Source organism: Andrographis paniculata, unplaced genomic scaffold, assembly GCF_009805555.1.
Source record: "Andrographis paniculata isolate CXL003 unplaced genomic scaffold, ASM980555v1 Contig10END, whole genome shotgun sequence".
NCBI classification, from domain to species: domain Eukaryota; kingdom Viridiplantae; phylum Streptophyta; class Magnoliopsida; order Lamiales; family Acanthaceae; genus Andrographis; species Andrographis paniculata.
The window spans coordinates 1,299,879-1,317,374 of NW_026137380.1; the positions used below are offsets into that span (position 1 = coordinate 1,299,879).

Here is a 17,496-nt window from a genome sequence, read left to right on the forward strand (position 1 = left end):
ACCCTCTTATTATTATTAGAAATTATATATTTCCTATTTCATTTCATTTTTAAAGATTAATATATATATATATATGTCTATAAATTCTTAAGTACTCATTATCCAAATCATCACATTAAAAAATACAAATAAAAATTAAAACCCAATTGTTCATACTTTCGTTGTAGGAACATATCATCGGATATTTGAGGTGTTTAATGCATGGAAACAGTGAACAACATTTTCTATAACAACATTGAACAAACGTTTGAACATCTGTACTGTAGTAATGTGTGTAAATACAATACACGAATGAGCTCTTAGTATTCACACAAAATCTCACCTTTTAACTTCACACGAGAGATAGTCTCCAGGGAAAAAGAGGGGTCGAAAAATCGCGACGTTTCTACCATTAGAAGCCGGGCAGCAATCAAGGCCCGACTATTCCACAGGGATGAGCTGAAAGAAAGAAACTTGAAAGGTTTATGGTAGTATGTACTGTTGCAGGACTCTTGTTCGCTTCTTGTTCTTGAGCTTCCGCATCGCTGATGTTTCGATCTGCCTGACTCTTTCCCGGCTCACGCCCATTAGCTCCCCGATTTCTTGCAGCGTCATCATTCTCCCGTCTTTTAACCCGAACCTGTATTTCATTACCTGCTTTTCTCTTGGAGTCAAAGTGTCGAGGACCTTAGCCAAGTCCTGCTTCATGAATTGCTTCATGAGTGTTTCCTCCGATGTTTCTGCTTCAGGGTCGGCGATCACTTCCTGCAGAGCGAAAAAAATGAGAAACGAACAAGAAAAAGGTAACAGAAGAATGATTGAGTATGTGTGTGCATGTTTGTTGAGGGTGGTACCGATGGTTTGAGGTCTAGATTAATCCCGACTTTCTGGTCGAGAGATCTTGGAGGTTTTGGGGTCAGCAAGACTGCAGAAATCCGTTTCATCGACAGACCTGTTGCCTCGGCTATTTCTGTATCATCAGGATGTCTACCATTTTGAGTCAGCAGCTGCTTTCTGGCTTCTTTCACTCGATACGTTGCATCCACCATGTGAAACTGTAACGCCAGGCGAAGCACGAAAGTAAGTTCTTGCGCCAGGTTTCAAGACAACATAGACAGAATAATTTGTGCAGTGAAAATTTCTCACAGGTAATCTGATTGTCCGGGAGTGGTCTGAAAGGGATCTCCGGACTGCTTGCTTTATCCACCAGTGGGCGTAGGTGGAGAATTTGAAACCTTTCGATGCATCAAATTTCTCTGCACCTCTAACAAGGCCGCGACATCCTTCCTGACAAAAAGGAGACATAGTAAGGCGGGGCAAGTGAGCAACAGGCCGTCAGTTCTGTTGCGGATTCTATTGTGTAGAAGTACTTTTACGTCTGATGATCAGATTTGTTAAAACAAGTACCTGAACCAAATCTTGAAGATTCATCCCCACGCTCTGGTAATTTTTTGCAATCGAAACAACTAGCCTAATGTTGCTCAAAATCATCTTATCTTTGCACATGATCCCATGGTTTATTTGCTTTCTCAAGGTTTTCTGATCCATACCTGCAGCTTCAGCCCACTGTGCAATGGTAGGCTGGCAGCCACAACGATGCTTAAGCTCCTCGTAAAGTCTCTCCAGCTTCAATAGATTCTGTGCACACAATAGATAGGTATTAAAGATGAAGAAATGAGAAAAGATATCCCCAAGCAAGACGAAAGGGCTTAAGAACTCAAATCAGTAGTAAGGAAAGAATGACAACTTGAACAGAAAGGTTTGGAATAATGAAATTTCATAATATCTATGGAGCAAGGAATCAAATTGGTATAGGAATGTCTTAAATACTTGATTACAACTAGGAAACACATTTTTCTGAAAAGTTACCTGAATCCCTTGTGAAAACGCCCGTTCTTCGGATGCAGTGAGCAACCTGGAACTAAATGTAGTCCCTCTTAAGTAATACAGTGGGTCAGAATAATCTACATTCTTTAGACTGAAGTTTTTCTTTCGACTTGATTTTACATAAATGGTGTTAGCTGCTTCCTTTTCCACAGTTCTTGTTCTTCTAGCTTTTCTCTCCGTTTGGCGTGTTGATCTAACAGCTATTTTTGCCTCAAGAAATTCAAGTCCCTCAACACTAGGCTCCACATCATTAGATTCTGCTAACGGATGAGAGTTTTCGCCCAAACCAATTTCAGAAATTCTTGAACCTCTAACTTTGCTGGTAAGATCAGCAAGCTCATCTTTCAGAAATTTTGAATCATCCGTTTCAGGAATGCTTCCAATAGTAGTGGCGTCCGACTTAGGGGATTTACGAGGACTGATAATCACAGATGCATCTTTTGCAGCCTTAACCGCTGCCTTGGCCAGAGCCAGCGCTTCAGATGCAGCAGCAGTGATAACAGCTTCTTCACTTACAAGAAGTGTTTCTCTATCTAAATTTGCTCCAACATTTCTCTGCAGGCATGTTAATTATCATCAGCTTACTTGAGCTTTCCAGATTTGATTTTTCTTTTTTTTCCTGAAGTCCTAAAAATGCAATGCAAGATCTCTTTTTTCTTGAGCTCGTGTCCAAGGAACGGAAAATGGCAGTTAACAGAAATTCAATGCCAGATGAACAGAACAAACTACACTATCAGATGCTACAAAATAAACGATCTACTGTTAAGTGATAAACAACAAGCACAAATTTCTAGCAAGTTATCTTGAGCTGGAGATTTAGATAATTCCCTAAGAGTGAGAAAACATTCCGGTAATATATCTTGCTAATTGTTATTTTAACAAATCTACTAAACATAAGCATTTGACACTTACCTCAGGATGGCGGCCGACTGCTCCAACATATGACCACGGTTCGTTTGTGGCAGAAGGAATTGGATGAGTATCTAAAGAAGACAACTTCTCCAGATCAAGTAGTGCAGTTTTAGCTGTCGACGTTATCCATGATCTATCATCAGGAACTGAATTAGGAATTGATTCCAATGACGATAAATGTAGCTTCTCAAACTCGAGTACTTTAGTCGACGTCAATGTTGACGGGGATGTTGACAAAATACACTGCGTCTGAAAATCAGTAGTTTCTCTACATTTTGCTGCATTTTAAGCACACTATCAATATAAAATTCATCCAAAGTTCTTGCTTGAATATATGCAGATTGAATAAAATGATACAACAGATCCATGTCCCTATGAGAAATCGACAAGCATGAGCATATGAAGATACACTAGAATAAAAAAGATAAACAACGATCCATGCTCAAGAGACCAAGTGATATCAACAATCAATCAAATAAAATTTAACACATCCATTCTATCTACATTCTACACACAAACAACAATTGCAACCGAAACTTCAAAAACTCAAAATTTCAAATCCTACAGCCCTTTTTACATCTCCAAGCTCAACCTCACCCAAAAATCAGGATATAATCTGCATACGCATCATTTAGTACCCCCGCAAACAAATGCATCATAAAAACGACACTTACAATAATGGCTCGGCGACTTGAGCTTAACTGCAAAAGCGTCGGGAGAGCACCTGAACTGCGGCAACAAACACGACATCCTTCTCCTATACACTCAATCACACAGTTATCCTTACTCTTCCAAACTTCCCACGCATTTTACCAGCACAAACATTTCTCCCCTCCTACAGAATTCTCTCCTCCATTCCACAACAACAAAAACAACGATAGTGATAAACCCAATAATCTGCAGAACTTCCCGCAATCAGTAACGTGGGCTTACAACGGTCGACGATGAAATGGCAGAATGGATAATTGTATGGATAAGCTCGGCGCCATTCCCACGAAGACATGAGGACGAGAGAGATACACCAAGCACTGCTCCCAACCACTATGGGCTTTTAATGGGCCTAAATATTGCCTTTTGTCATCCCATTATTTAATTAGGGCTTAAAAGCCCAACATGTTTGGCCCAGCGAATCACTTTTTTTTTTTTTTTTTTTCAATTTAAAAATAAATAAAAATGCAAAATCGAATAGGGGTTTCGTCTTCTTCGCTGGGTTTCCGCAGTCACAGCGTTGTCCTCTGTTTCGATTACTTCACTCACTGCTGCCTCTCAGCAATGTCTGTAGCGTCTAGGTTGCTCCGGGGTTCCAGGGCTCTCTTTGCTGGGGCTAAGTCAGGTACGTCACTTGAAAAGCCCGTAGCTTCTGCCTCTGCCTCCAAGAAATTAGCGGCCGCTGCCGCCGGCGGTGGTTCGAAAGCGACAAGTGCCACGAAGAAGAGGAAGGTGACAAACTCAGGGATAACGAAAGAGATGCCGATTTCGCCGGTACTACAGGGTATAGTGGGTGCGGAACAAATATCTCGTGCGCAGGCTTCGAAGAAAATTTGGGAATATATCAAGATTAATAATCTGCAGGTAGTGTTGAAACTTGGAAGGAATTTTTTTGCTTTGGATTATAATTTGACCTCATTTTTTAGGTATTTTTCGTTTTTTACTAGTGATGATTGGTTGCTAATGGAAACGAAATAATGTGCATGTGAAGGTGTGATTAGGTTTCCTTTTGTGGACCCAAACTTTTCGTCACTCCTTTTGAGTAATATGCGATTGGTGTAATGGAAGATGAATAAAACCAGAGGTCATAGAAGAAAATCTAGGTTTATATAGCTCATTTGCTTGTAATATCATGTAAGTTGTGTGTGTGTGTTTTAGTTAGTTATTTGTTTGTAGTACCACCGAAGTTGCATGTGATTCTGCCTACTTATTCCTGTCAATGTATTTGGAATCAAGAAGTGTTCGATTCCATAGGTGAGCGTGACTGTCAAAAATGACTTGTGGGTGGGAAATTGTCATCCAACTTTAATGTTGAGGTTGCTTTCCTTTGATTTTGTGGCAATGCATAGAACTTTTTTTTACCTATGGCTCAAAACACTGTGAACTATGCAAAGCCAACTTCGAGTGGATTTTTAGTTTCAGTTTGTGTGTTGCTGCTTTACATTTTGCATCAGGGGGATCTTTTGTAGAGGCAGGTTATGGTTTTATAGATGATGGATCTGTGTTTCTGTTGTGAAGAACATCCTTCTTGTGGAACTTCATAAATGGACTAAATGTATTCTACTGAGTGTCCACGTCCCCTTAACCTTTATGTTTATGGTAACTTGGTTATTTGTGGTGAGTTATGGGCTTGTTCCATCGATTTGATCACATGAGCATGCATGATTCGAACTTAGTTTTTATCTTTTGTTTAGTGTGATCATACAAGTGTTTGTATGTCTTTTTTCAGAACCCATCTGATAAACGGGTGATCATGTGTGATGCCAAGCTGAAGCAGCTGTTTGATGGGAAGGATAAGGTGGGGTTTCTTGAGGTTGCAAAGCTGCTTTCTCCGCATTTTCTGAAGACAAAATAGCTGCTGATTGAGCAGCCATATTATGGTAATTTCATCCACAATCCTGTCAAGAAGAAGCCACTTAACTCTCTCTGTAACCTGATTGATCCCAAGTGTGTTCAAACTCTTTGCTTTAGGTATTCTGGAAATTGTTGTTTGATGGTCAGTACAGAGACTATGTAGGAGGATGATTTGATCTATTGACAAGACTTGATGCTTGTTTTGTTCCCTCTTTCTGTTAATTTGAAAATGGATGCATTTACATGGCTTTTTGCCTCTCTGCAAATTTGTGTCTTGTGGTCCTTTTCTCTATTTGGATAGAATACAACATATATAGTCTACTTCCTGGTTGTCCTTTCCTTTCCCCACTCTGGCTTCATCTGTAATTAAATCAGACAGGAGAGGACAAACATAATCTCACCCAACCTGACAATGTTTGTTGTCCTTGATACCATCGAAGAGTTGGTGCATCCATTGTTCACCAGACAAGATTATGTTTCTTGACAAAGAATCCAATTATGTTAAGAAATCTGCTAATATTTCATTGTTATAAAGGGAGGATTTTTTGTAGTGTAAGTAAATGCAAATGGTGGTGAATTGGACAAAAATGTAGACAAATGATTATACACACTATTTGGATGATTTGTGGCTTTTCTTATAGCTATGCAATTGTCAAGTTATTATTGAACCTAAAAATATAGAAAAGGAATTCATGAGATGAATGAATGGAATGCCTAACAGTAATATTTTTCTTGAAGATTTGATTGCTCTCTAGTCACAATTATAATATGCAAAAACAAAAAAGCCACCAATCAGTAGAGGTCAACCTTTGTTTGACCAAAGAATCCCACCAGAAAAAAAGGGATGGAATAAAGAACAGGCGTAGAAGAAACGCGAAAGAAAAATGGTGAAGATAAGTGCAAAATGCATTGGAGCACTTCTGCTGTGACCCAATACGATTATTTTCAGCCATTCGTCTTCCAGAGAAGAAAGAAGTGGACTTTCCAGAGGTATGTATGCCTTACTTGAACTTGAATTCATGCTTGGATGATTTGTTTTTTAATTTTTAATTTAATTTCATTTATGAGTTCTTGAAATGCTCCCGATTCCTGCGTATTTGTTTGTTACTGGAACTTTGGCTGCTGTTGTTTACTGGGTTTGTACGATGTCGGTTTTCTTGTTTGCTGCAAGAGATTTTGCTTAGAGCAAACTATTTTATGATGACTACGTTCATGCATGTGAGTACGTGTTTTGGTGTCTTATTTGGTGGTGCTGATTTTTTTTTTCCAAGAATCTTGTCTTGACAATCATAGTTTCACGTTGTTGAGTGTTCTATTATTTGAAGATCAATAGGAGCAACGAGTTGCAGTTTCTTCGGTTTCGGTTTATCGTATGAATCTGTGTATTGGTGTATTAGATATCGATCACCAAATTAGAATCTTTTATCTGTTCTTAGTTGTGACTATTTGAAGGAGACTCTCCTATTGTAAGAGTAATCTACATGATGGTTAGGTTTGGACTTGGCATTGATCGATATTCCATGTCTGATCTGCTACCCTCTCTTGCCTGATTTCGAGCTTTATAGAAATCACAGAAGCTCCTAATACAAATCCCCTTTGCAAGTCTCATCTAGGAATTTCCCAACCTTTATGTCTTCTCTAGAAATGAGTTCTCAAAGTCACCGAGTGTGCGTAGAATTGGCTGGATTTAAATTTCTCACCGCTTAAAACTCTTGCCAAATTTGTCGATTCACTGTAGTTTGTGTTCGAGCTGAAGAAGGATGGGAGGTGGAAAGGACAAGCACCATAGTCAGGAAAAAGGATTCTACACTAATCTTGCATCCTATGGCGCCGGCCCTCATGGAGCATACCCTCCTCAGTACCCTCCACAAGGATACCCTCCACAGGGCTACCCGCACGCCTATCCACCAGCTGGATACCCTCCCCCAGCTGGCTACCCCGGGGCAGGCTACCCCCCGGCTGCATATCCTCACGGGCAGTACCCATCCGGCTATCCCGGTTCCCATTCAGGTAAATTAGACAATATACATTGTTTGAAAGTCAGATTCTTGTTTTGTTACATTTTTCTGGCATTGAATTCCTCGAATCTTGATTCGTTTTTTAAGCCAATCTTTGAGATTTTAGTTCAGCATGAACTTATATTCTCAGGGCCGGGATTTGGAGCAATCCTAGCGGGAGGTGCTGCGGCAGCAGCAGCTGCATACGGCGCCCACCACATGCCACACGGAGGATATGGTGGCTACCACCACGGGAAGTTCAAGCACGGCAAATTTGGCAAACACAGCAAGTTCGGGAATCACGGGATGTACGGGAAGCATAAGTTCAAGAAATGGAAGTGATAATCCCACCCCGGAAACATAATTCGCTCGCCCCGGCGCCAACTATCGCTCTTATTACAGTACCATTGTTCTTACATTAGCCTGTTTTTACAAGATTCTCGCTTTAATTTAAGACCGCATGGCATGGATACAATAGCCTTATGCAGCTTAATTCTGGGTAGAATTGCTGCTGTCTGAATGATCTATATATGAATAAAAGGCTTGGTTATGTTTCAAACTAGCTATAATAGAAAACATCGATGGATTCAGACAAGAATGGTTGTAAGGAGTCTTGTTGGTGCTGCCTCAACATCAGGGTGTCTTTGTTGATTTCATTTGTCAAGTTGCCCTTTTTTATCATTATTATTGTTGTTGTTATTATTCATATTATCCATCCATGGCGGCTCTGAAACCCCATTTCTTATCTTGTGACTTGCATGTGCTCCTGTCTTTTCTAAGAACAGTTGGTTCGACCATTCATAAATGCTTTCCTAATCTTTATTTTTATTTTATTTTTAAAAAAATCTATTTTTATTTTTGTCTAAATTTGTTTGGTTTGTGTTTTGATTTAGGTTAAAAAAATACAAATTAAGTATATAAATTGACAACAGTAATAAATCATAAATTATTAAACAACTTAAGCATAGTAACTTTTGAAGGTAGATACAATATAATACAATGCTTCTTGATTATATCATTCACAAAAGGAAATGGAAATAACTTTATTCTAGAACATTATTACATTCAAACTCTAATTTTTATTTAAATCATTATATCAACAGTTTGTTTTTTATTAAAAAAATTATATTTATAATATATTAATATCACATCAAATATTTATTTTTAGTTAACCTTACCTAATTAATTAAAAACACCCTGAAAGAAAACATATCTAACTTCAACCTTATTTATTAGGTTATAAATTACAAAGGGAAGGGGGGAAAGCCATTGAGGCGGCGTCCCTGTCCACAGACCACATCCAAAAAGGAGACAGTAGCTGGGATTTCTTATAGCATTAAATTAAAAGCTCTCTTTACATATATTCAAATTTTATTTTTTATATATTGTTTATTTATAATAGTAATGTTTCCAGAAGATAGCAAGTTAGTTTTTCATTAAAATTTTAAACTTTTCAAATAAAAAAAATCATGTAAAATATTTATTTTATTATAAAATATCACATTAAATACTACTCCCTCTGTCCAAAAAATATAGTCTTATTGCGTTGAACACAAGATTTAAAAAATATTGATATTATATTGATAGTTGGTAAAAAGTAAGAATAAATAACTTTTTTGCCCCTTTGAGTATATTAGTGTAAAAAATAGCGACGATTGTGTAATAATAATGAAAAAAAATATGGATAGTTTTACTGTGATATGTTTATTTATGGAAATGAGACTATTGTTTTGAGACAAGAAAAAAATAGTAAACAAGACTATTTAATTGGGACGGACGGAGTAGTAAATTTTAATTATTTTTGGGAATTTTCATAACCCCTTAAGTTATGTTATTTAGAATTTGATTTTTATTTTTTACTTTGTAAATTGTGATTCTTATAAAAATCAAATATGTATATATTTTTTGTCTACTAAAAAAAGATAAAAAAATGAATTAAGATTCTTTTTGTTTTTTTCTTCATCTTATTTATTATTCAATATTCATAATTTTTCTCATATAATATTAAATCAAAATATTATTAAATAAAAATAAAAATAAAAATAAGCAACAGTCCCCACATAAGCATGAATGACTGTTGTGTCTCTACTTGCCTCCTCCTCATTCTTATTCCTTCTTTCTTTTGAGGACCACTGTAAAAACAAAAACCATTATTACATAAAACACCGTAAGGAAATAAAAAGAAGAACTATCCGGATTCCAAATTCATGCATATATATATATATATATACACATATTTATTTAATTTTAAAATTAAAGGATAATATTCCCCTCAGTCCCACATATCATGTTCACGTTGTCGTTTCTGTTCTTCCCATATTTTATGTCTTTTTTTTTTGAAAAAAAATGATTACACACTTTAATTTTATTTTAAATTTTTAAATTTATTTTTTTTAATTTTAACACTACTATATTTTTAATTATCTATTAATTACACAATTTTCTAAAATAGAAGGTATATGGGCGGAGGGAGTAGTATATAATATATAAAAAAAATTAAAAATTTGTGTCTTGTACGGAATTAATGGAAAGAGTATTATTTTTGAGGAAATTAGTGTTTGTATATTGAAGTCGCATGTGATGTTTGCCGGCAAAGTCGCTCTTTTGGGACCCATCGTTTCTAACTATTGTTTTTAAGGAAAGTATTAGGTTGTATTTTTATTTTTTAATAAAAAATATATAATTTTAATTAAAAAACTAAATTTTTTATACAAAATATTATACTATCAAATCAAACAAACCCTTCCAATTATTAAGGTCAAATTGTGGGTTTTGTTCATTTGTATGTGTTTATATATTTTAGAGTGAAAATGATTGTTTAATGTTTTTTTTTTTGGTTGATGTGATTGAAATATTAAAATAAAAATATTATTATTTTAAGTAAATGTATTCTTTCAAATGTAACATAACAAATTAATTGTTGATGAGTACAATTTAGGATTTGAAGATAGACTAGTAGATTTTATATATTTTTAAATTTTAATATTTTGATATAAAAAAATTATTTAATGTGATTTATTATACATATATATTTCAAATGATAAAATTATTTAAAAATTTGATGAATTAATAAAAAAAAAAATGTAAGTTTAAAATAGAGTAATAAATTTTATGAAACAACACAAAGGATTAAAACTAGATTTGACCCTTATTAATGTTATCCATTTTTCCTCTACCACTATATATTTGTTTTTTTATTTTATTTTATTTTTATGTGTATTATTCCCTAATAATTATCTACTATGTATTTATTTATTCGTAAAAATTCCTATTGGTGGTGAATTTATTTAAAGAAATAAAAGTAACGCTAAAAGGGTTCTTTTTGGTTGTCATTTCTTTTTTATAATTGCAATTTGGACCCACCGTGGTGGGAGTTAGGAAAAATTAAAATAATATATTCCATTATTTAAATTTTAATTTTTTACATTATTTGGGTTCGTTTACATGTAATTTGATTTATATTTTGACTTTAAATTATTATTTTAAATAATAATTTAAATATAATATTATATAAACAATAATAAAAGTGAAATTTTAATTGAAATATTTGTTTTATTTTATATAAATATATATTGATATAAACATACACATTTTTTTTAAAAAAATATTACCTTCAAATATTATTTAAATCAAACTTAAATAAAATCCGGACATGACATTGTCTTTTGTTTCTATCCTCTTGATTTGTCTTTTGTGGTAGTATTAATTCTATTTTTATTTTTATTTTTTTTTACGCATCATTCTTCATTAATTTATTCGACATACAAATTACAAATCCAATTATTTTATGAATAGGAAAAGCCATCCAATGAGAAGGAAAAAGAACCCACAAATTTTGTAGATGTTGCCAACCACTACTTGCTGCTTTTTTTTTTTTTTTTTTTTGTATTACAAGGTCTATTTATTTTTAATAACATATGTTTTTGTGTTTTTTTTTTTTTTTAAGTAAATAATAATCGAATATAAAATTTTGGACCAAAAAATATGTGTGGTTGAAACGTGACTTGGATTTAGCGGTCTATCCGACCCTAAACCAAAACGAAAGGGGGTAGGATTCCTTTTGGGCTTATCCTAATTAATAACAAATTGGCTTAGGGTTTAGGGTGTCAGTATAATAAAATCTCTTTGGTTCCTGCCCGTGGACGTAAGTTGACGTACCATCACCAAACCACGTAAAACCTCTGTGTTATTTATTTGCTTTCTTTTTCGTTTTCTCATAACAGTGTGGTTTATTAGAAACAATAAGATACCATAATAATAAAATACTCGATAAATAAAAATAAAAAAGCTTTAATTCTTTTTCACTACGTCTTTTGGAAGTGATAATAAAATTACAAAGAAATAAAATTAGTCTAGAAATTAAAAATGGAAATTTCTAATTGGTAAAAATAAATAATCCAATGGAGAAATATAATAGAAAATTAATTAGCATCTATTCATCTATATATATACAAAAGATACACAAACTAGTAATTTCAAAAGATGCTAATCAATAGTAGTAATAATAATAAAGTCTATAATATTTTTTTTTTTTTATGTGTAATTAAAAATATTTTAAATAAATTGTAGTAAAATTTTTTCTCTCACATGTTTACATTTTTTTTTCCTATTTTTCTACATATGTGAAAGAATTGAAACTAAAAAAGAAAAAAAAAAAAGAGAAATAATTTATTATTATTATTATTATTATTATTTTTTATTTGTGAATCTCAGGAGCAAACCCTTTTATTTCTTTGCTATCATTTTTCTCTTGTACCAAACAATCTCCTAAAATATAATTATACTAAAGAGAAATATGATTTGCTGATGATTAAATATAATATCTTTAATTTTATATATATATTTTTCTATCAGCTTAATCATAACATGTTCATTATTTATTTTAATTTTAAAATTTAAATTTTCTTTTATATTCGTAATGTTTCAAAATATTTACATTTTTTTTTTAATTCACAAAACATTTATTATTATTATATTAAAATGGCCAATGCAATCAAAGACGATCTTTTATATATATATATAGATATAGAATTTTACATTTTATAGAACTTTTGTTGTTAGTTATTGAAATTATGAAATTATTTTGAAAAATTGAAATATTGTTTGAGTGAGTGATTTTTATAATTTTAAAAATATTTGATAAGAAAAAATAACATTTTTTTTTTAAAAAAAATGGAAAGACGTGTGCATATATATATATAGATAAAAGAACAAATGATTTTTTATGTAAAAATAGTTCAAAAGATAAAAGAAAAAAGCTATAAATACATGAAGCTGCTGAATACATAATTATATTGATAATATTTTTTCTAATAATACATGTAATATATATTTTAAATTTACGAGTTATTAAAATTATCATATCATTTTACTTATTTTAAAAATTCATAATTAAAATAACACAAATAGATTAAAAAAACACAACCAAACACACAATAGTCAAATACAGGCTGGCTTCTTTCAAAGTCCACATTCATCACTTATTTAAATTTATTATTGTTGAAACACTGTTGTCTGGATTATTTTTTTTTATTATTTATTACAATAGGGATATATTTTTATTTTTTTTTAAATAAAAGGCAATAATTTTAGAAATAAATATATATATATATATATATAATGTAAGTACCTAACAACATATGCAGCACAGAATAGTAGTAATGTGGACAAAATTTATGCGTATCTTCTACCAAGTAAGAATATTTTAATAAATGATAGTAGCATTTGTTATACAAAATCCAAACTAACAAATATTTTTTTTTATTACAAATTATATATGGGTGGGCTTCTCTTTATTTTATTTTATTTTAAAAAAAAATAATAAATTTGAATATAATATTTTTATTACTATTAAATAAATTATTTTAGAAGAAGATGGGCATGAAGTCATTCTCACGTGGCAGAGGCGTGTCTGGAAGCCACTCTTTCTATTCCTGTAAAAATACGGAAAATCTCTATTCACAGCTGTATCCAATTTTCCTCATCCAAACACGGCCCCACCCCTCTCGCCTTTGCACATAAAGCGAAAATACGACATAAAAAATAAATAAATAAATAATTGATTTATAATAAAATTGTAACATATATTATATGGATATATATTTTTTAATTATCGAAAATAAATCATACGATATCTATATGAAACTGAATTATGTTGATCAACACCATAGCTATTAATCCATTATTATTTTTAATTGATAGTATTTATTTTCTTCAAATTTTTTATTAGATTTAACTATCTATTTTTAATTTAAATATGACATAGAAAAACCAGCCAAACAAACAAGCCCAATATAAATTGATTTATTATGAAATTATGACTTATCAAATGCTCTTCTATCTATTAAATCGTATCTGAAAATAAGTTTGAACTAACTAGTCAACAATATTTTGAGTTTTATTTTTTTTATTGAAACCAACTTTCGTTGGTAATGAATCTTGTTATTGATTTGAAAGCTATGTGCTTATTTACTTATTTTGGAAACATTAGGGTAGAATTTGGATAACGCAGCTTTTTATTAATCAAGATAATCTAATCCAAAAATAAATTTAACAATACAAATATAAGATCAAAATTAAATTAACGAGATGAGTCGAATTTAAAATAAAGGATAAAAAGATGAGTTTTTTATTTTTTTATTATTTATTAAAGATTGATTTTTATAATATACCATACATTTCTGTTATATTAATATGCATAATTCGTTTGCTCCAAAGATACCATTTTTATTTTTTCTATTTCTGACAATTTAGCCATAAAAAATGTTTTGACTGCGATGGAAATCTGTGCATATTAAAAGAACAATACAGATACTGATCCTGCACTGAAAATCTTACCCAATTCTTACCTAAATTCATGCACTCAACTAAAACTAAAAACACCCAAACACATATATATACATACATGATGCATGCATTAAGGGTATGTTTCTTTATCAATATTTTTTCAAGTTTTACTATTTACACTTTGTATTTTTAAAACATTATTTTTACACTAAATTCATATCAATTTTTTTCCGGATTAAAAAATTTACCGCACATCACTGATTCAGCTGTGTGCGAATTTCTCTCTCTCTCTCTCTACTTTTCTTCAAAAAAAAAATAAAATAAAAATCATAGTGGCGAGAATGTACATAGACAAGAATACACACACAAATCCACTTGCTAAAGCTAAACCCGAAGAACAGGTTGATAAACAGTATGAAATTTCTCGTGATCCGTGCCCAGTCCACGGCTGTCTATGTGATTGTTCTTGGGCTCTGTGTTTTGTGCTTCCAACCCCGCCGTTAATCGCACCCCCAATTTCCTGCTTTCTCGAAACCCCTTTCCCCCTTTCTTCCCCACTCTGCCATTTTTGTTTTTCTCGGATCTGCAGATCGAATTAATGGAAGTTCAAGGGTGGATCCGAGCCCAGCCCATTTTGTTCCTGAGACCTGAAAAGATAGTGTGTTAACAAAGAGCCAAAGGATCCTTGCTTTTTCATTTGTGGGAGATCTCAGTTTGGCAGCTTTTATGGGGCGAATTTTTGAGTGGGTTAATAATTGGGGGTGGGGTTTTGGTGAAGAAAGATTGCTTTATATTTTTTAAGTTTTGTTTGGATATGGGTAAGGTTTTTATATTTTTTGGTTGTTTTCTGTGGTCTTGAAATGTGTGTTTTTAGCACTGCTCTCTTTTAATTGCTTTTGTTTTGTTGAGGAAATGTAAGAAGTTGGAGCTGACTAGCAGAGTGAGTTTAGGACAGGGAATATTGTGCCATGAATAAGATGATTTACCCTCTGCAGATTTGAGGGTTTCTGTTGAGGGTCAGAGGTGCTCAGAGCTTCAGATTTTGTGTTTAATTTCTAAGTTAGCAAACATATGTCTGAAATGGACAGTAAATGCGATTGATTACTTTTAAGCTTGAAGGATAATTCTGTTCCTTCTGTAGCTGTGATTGTTGCTTCTTTTTGCAGTGCAGAGTCATTGTAAATTGAATTGAATTTCACCAAATTTTCACTTTTCTTGTAAAATTCTTGCTGTATTGTTTCATCGATGTCTGGTTTCTTTAATTTCATAAATTATTGCCTGCTTTTGTTGGATTCCTAATCAAAATGATTTCTTACACTTTAGGTCTGTAAGTTTCTGCCAAGAACACCAATCTTCGACCAAATGGGAAAGTTCTTGTGACAGTAATGGATCCACAGGCGTTTATTAGGCTATCCATCGGCTCCCTCGGTCTCAGATTTTCCGGCGCCGCCGCCCCAAAATCCGGTGGTATTCCGGCGTCTTCTTCCCCGTGCACATGCGACATCCGTCTCCGCGGATTCCCTGTTCAGACAACCTCAATTCCATTGGTGTCGTCCCCTGAAGCAACCCCTGCCTCTCATGGCATTGCTTCGAGCTTTTACCTCGATGAATCAGATTTGAAAGCCCTGTTGGCGCCTGGATGCTTCTCTGCATCTCAACCTGGGTTGGAAATATCAGTTTTTACAGGGAGGAAAGCTACACATTGTGGTGTCGGGATCAAAAGACAGCAGATTGGGACATTTAAATTGAACGTTGGCCCTGAATGGACCGACGGGAAGCCGGCGGTTCTGTTCGACGGCTGGAAGGTCATCGGAAAAAACAGGCCGGAGAACGGAAAACCCGGTGTCGAGCTTCATGTTCGAGTGAAGCTAGACCCCGATCCACGATACGTGTTTCAGTTCGAAGAAGACACCAAATTAAGCCCTCAGATTGTTCAGCTTCAAGGAGCTGTGAAGCAGCCAATTTTCAGCTGCAAATTTAGTCGAGACAGGTGAAGAAATCCATCGAAAACAACATCGATAACCCGGCATTGATAATTGATTGATCGATCGATTAAATTTTTCAGGGTGTCGCAGCTGGAGGCGCCAAACGCTTTCTGGTCGGGCGCAGCCGAGGAGGATGTCGAGAGGCGCGAAAGGAAGGGGTGGAGGGTGAAAATTCATGACCTTTCCGGCTCGGCCGTGGCTGCAGCCTTTATCACGACGCCGTTTGTTCCTTCAGGGGGCTGTGATTGGGTGGCGAAGTCAAATCCGGGGGCGTGGTTGATCGTTCGACCCGACACGTGTATGGCCGAGAGTTGGCAGCCGTGGGGGAAGCTGGAGGCGTGGCGGGAGCGAGGAATGCGCGACTCGATTTGTTTCCGGTTCCACGTTTTCTCCAACGGGCAGGAGGGCGGGGAGCTTCTCGTGTCGGAGATACTGATCGGCGCGGAGAAGGGCGGGGAGTTCTTCATTGATACCGACAGGCAAATCCGGTCGGCAGCGACTCCGTTGACGAGCCCACAGAGCAGCGGCGATTTCGCGGCTCTGAGCCCTGTTTCCGGTGGGTTTGTGATGCGGTGCCGCGTGCGAGGGGAAGGCAAGTGCAGCCGGCCGTTGGTGCAGCTGGCGATGCGATATGTTACTTGCGTGGAGGATGCCGCCATCTTCATGGCGCTGGCAGCCGCCGTCGATCTTAGCATTGAAGCTTGCAGACCGTTCCGGCGGAAGATCCGGCGGGGAGGTAGCCGCCATTCTTGGTGATGAATGTAAAGTTAGTTTATTTCCTCGAGTAATTTTCCATTGTCGTCATTGTCGTTTTGTAACTCATGACACTGTTCTTATTTGAATGTCGTAATTTTTCAGTGCACCATTTCTGAGACCAGAAAGAATGACTCTGCCATAGATAAGAATGCAAGAAAGGGATGTTTAATTAATTACACCCACAAGGCATATAGTTGCTGCCCTACTTGTATATGTGAACTGTTTTTCATAGGACTCCGATCAATCCAATCTACTCGGCGAATACTGCGTAGATGCCGGCGAGTTCTTGCTGAAGCTTCTGTATGTCCTCCAGAATCTGTGCTCTATCGTCTCCCCGACTCGAATCCAACACATTGACATTGATCGATATTTTCCTCTCTAGACTTTTTATCTGCAGTTTGATTTTCGATATTAATATATATATATATATACACGTATAGATTAATGTGATATGAATTAAGAGTGGAAACCTTTCTGTAAGGCCATCTTGACATTCCGTTTTTTCGGCATACTTTCTTCATCACAGTAGGGCAGACGTTCAATCTTCGCGCAGCTTCTTCTATGGGAAGGTTGAAATAATCGATCAAGTCCTTGAGCTTCAGATGTTTTGTTCTTTCCCTCTGTGTTTGAAG

The 17,496-nt window shown here is 34.7% G+C and overlaps 4 protein-coding genes across 7 annotated transcripts; 3 read left to right on the forward strand and 1 right to left on the reverse strand.

Moving 5' to 3' along the window:
- Window positions 1-202: 202 nt before the first annotated feature.
- LOC127251708 (RNA polymerase sigma factor sigB-like) lies at window positions 203-3,780 on the reverse strand. Its single transcript, XM_051275574.1, has 7 exons — window positions 3,453-3,780; window positions 2,779-3,056; window positions 1,849-2,421; window positions 1,387-1,617; window positions 1,126-1,266; window positions 834-1,034; window positions 203-744 (listed from the first exon to the last, which is right to left on the reverse strand). Exons 1-7 carry the CDS (start codon window positions 3,526-3,528, stop codon window positions 463-465), a joined length of 1,782 nt encoding a protein of 593 aa, XP_051131531.1. The 5' UTR covers window positions 3,529-3,780; the 3' UTR covers window positions 203-462.
- A 181-nt stretch (window positions 3,781-3,961) lies between these two features.
- LOC127245316 (upstream activation factor subunit spp27-like) lies at window positions 3,962-5,582 on the forward strand. Its single transcript, XM_051266141.1, has 2 exons — window positions 3,962-4,350; window positions 5,216-5,582. Exons 1-2 carry the CDS (start codon window positions 4,051-4,053, stop codon window positions 5,339-5,341), a joined length of 426 nt encoding a protein of 141 aa, XP_051122098.1. The 5' UTR covers window positions 3,962-4,050; the 3' UTR covers window positions 5,342-5,582.
- A 607-nt stretch (window positions 5,583-6,189) lies between these two features.
- Window positions 6,190-8,036, forward strand: LOC127245311 (glycine-rich protein A3-like). The gene is made up of 3 exons (XM_051266128.1): window positions 6,190-6,330; window positions 7,079-7,350; window positions 7,489-8,036. Exons 2-3 carry the CDS (start codon window positions 7,101-7,103, stop codon window positions 7,677-7,679), a joined length of 441 nt encoding a protein of 146 aa, XP_051122085.1. The 5' UTR covers window positions 6,190-6,330; window positions 7,079-7,100; the 3' UTR covers window positions 7,680-8,036.
- A 6,427-nt stretch (window positions 8,037-14,463) lies between these two features.
- On the forward strand, window positions 14,464-17,231 carry LOC127245293 (uncharacterized). 4 transcript variants are annotated; one of them, XM_051266106.1, is made up of 4 exons: window positions 14,464-14,941; window positions 15,447-16,113; window positions 16,189-16,874; window positions 16,967-17,231. In XM_051266106.1, exons 2-3 carry the CDS (start codon window positions 15,509-15,511, stop codon window positions 16,862-16,864), a joined length of 1,281 nt encoding a protein of 426 aa, XP_051122063.1. In that variant the 5' UTR covers window positions 14,464-14,941; window positions 15,447-15,508; the 3' UTR covers window positions 16,865-16,874; window positions 16,967-17,231. The 4 variants fall into 4 exon arrangements, with proteins under 4 accessions (XP_051122063.1, XP_051122072.1, XP_051122043.1 ...); XM_051266115.1 differs by having other exon boundaries at window positions 16,189-16,869; XM_051266086.1 differs by having other exon boundaries at window positions 16,189-17,231.
- Window positions 17,232-17,496: the final 265 nt, after the last annotated feature.

Bases quoted from the DNA above. Each gene is read 5' to 3' on its own strand.
- LOC127251708 (XM_051275574.1), bottom strand. From the start codon at position 3,528: ATGTCGTGTTTGTTGCCGCAGTTCAGGTGCTCTCCCGACGCTTTTGCA. The intron at 1,618-1,848 runs GTAACTTTTCAG...TTGTGTGCACAG, and splicing joins CGTTTTCACAAGGGATTCAG to AATCTATTGAAGCTGGAGAG. The intron at 745-833 runs GTACCACCCTCA...TTCGCTCTGCAG, and splicing joins ATCTAGACCTCAAACCATCG to GAAGTGATCGCCGACCCTGA.
- LOC127245316 (XM_051266141.1), top strand. From the start codon at position 4,051: ATGTCTGTAGCGTCTAGGTTGCTCCGGGGTTCCAGGGCTCTCTTTGCT. The intron at 4,351-5,215 runs GTAGTGTTGAAA...GTCTTTTTTCAG, and splicing joins TCAAGATTAATAATCTGCAG to AACCCATCTGATAAACGGGT.
- LOC127245311 (XM_051266128.1), top strand. From the start codon at position 7,101: ATGGGAGGTGGAAAGGACAAGCACCATAGTCAGGAAAAAGGATTCTAC. The intron at 7,351-7,488 runs GTAAATTAGACA...TTATATTCTCAG, and splicing joins CTATCCCGGTTCCCATTCAG to GGCCGGGATTTGGAGCAATC.
- LOC127245293 (XM_051266086.1), top strand. From the start codon at position 15,509: ATGGATCCACAGGCGTTTATTAGGCTATCCATCGGCTCCCTCGGTCTC. The intron at 16,114-16,188 runs GTGAAGAAATCC...TAAATTTTTCAG, and splicing joins TGCAAATTTAGTCGAGACAG to GGTGTCGCAGCTGGAGGCGC.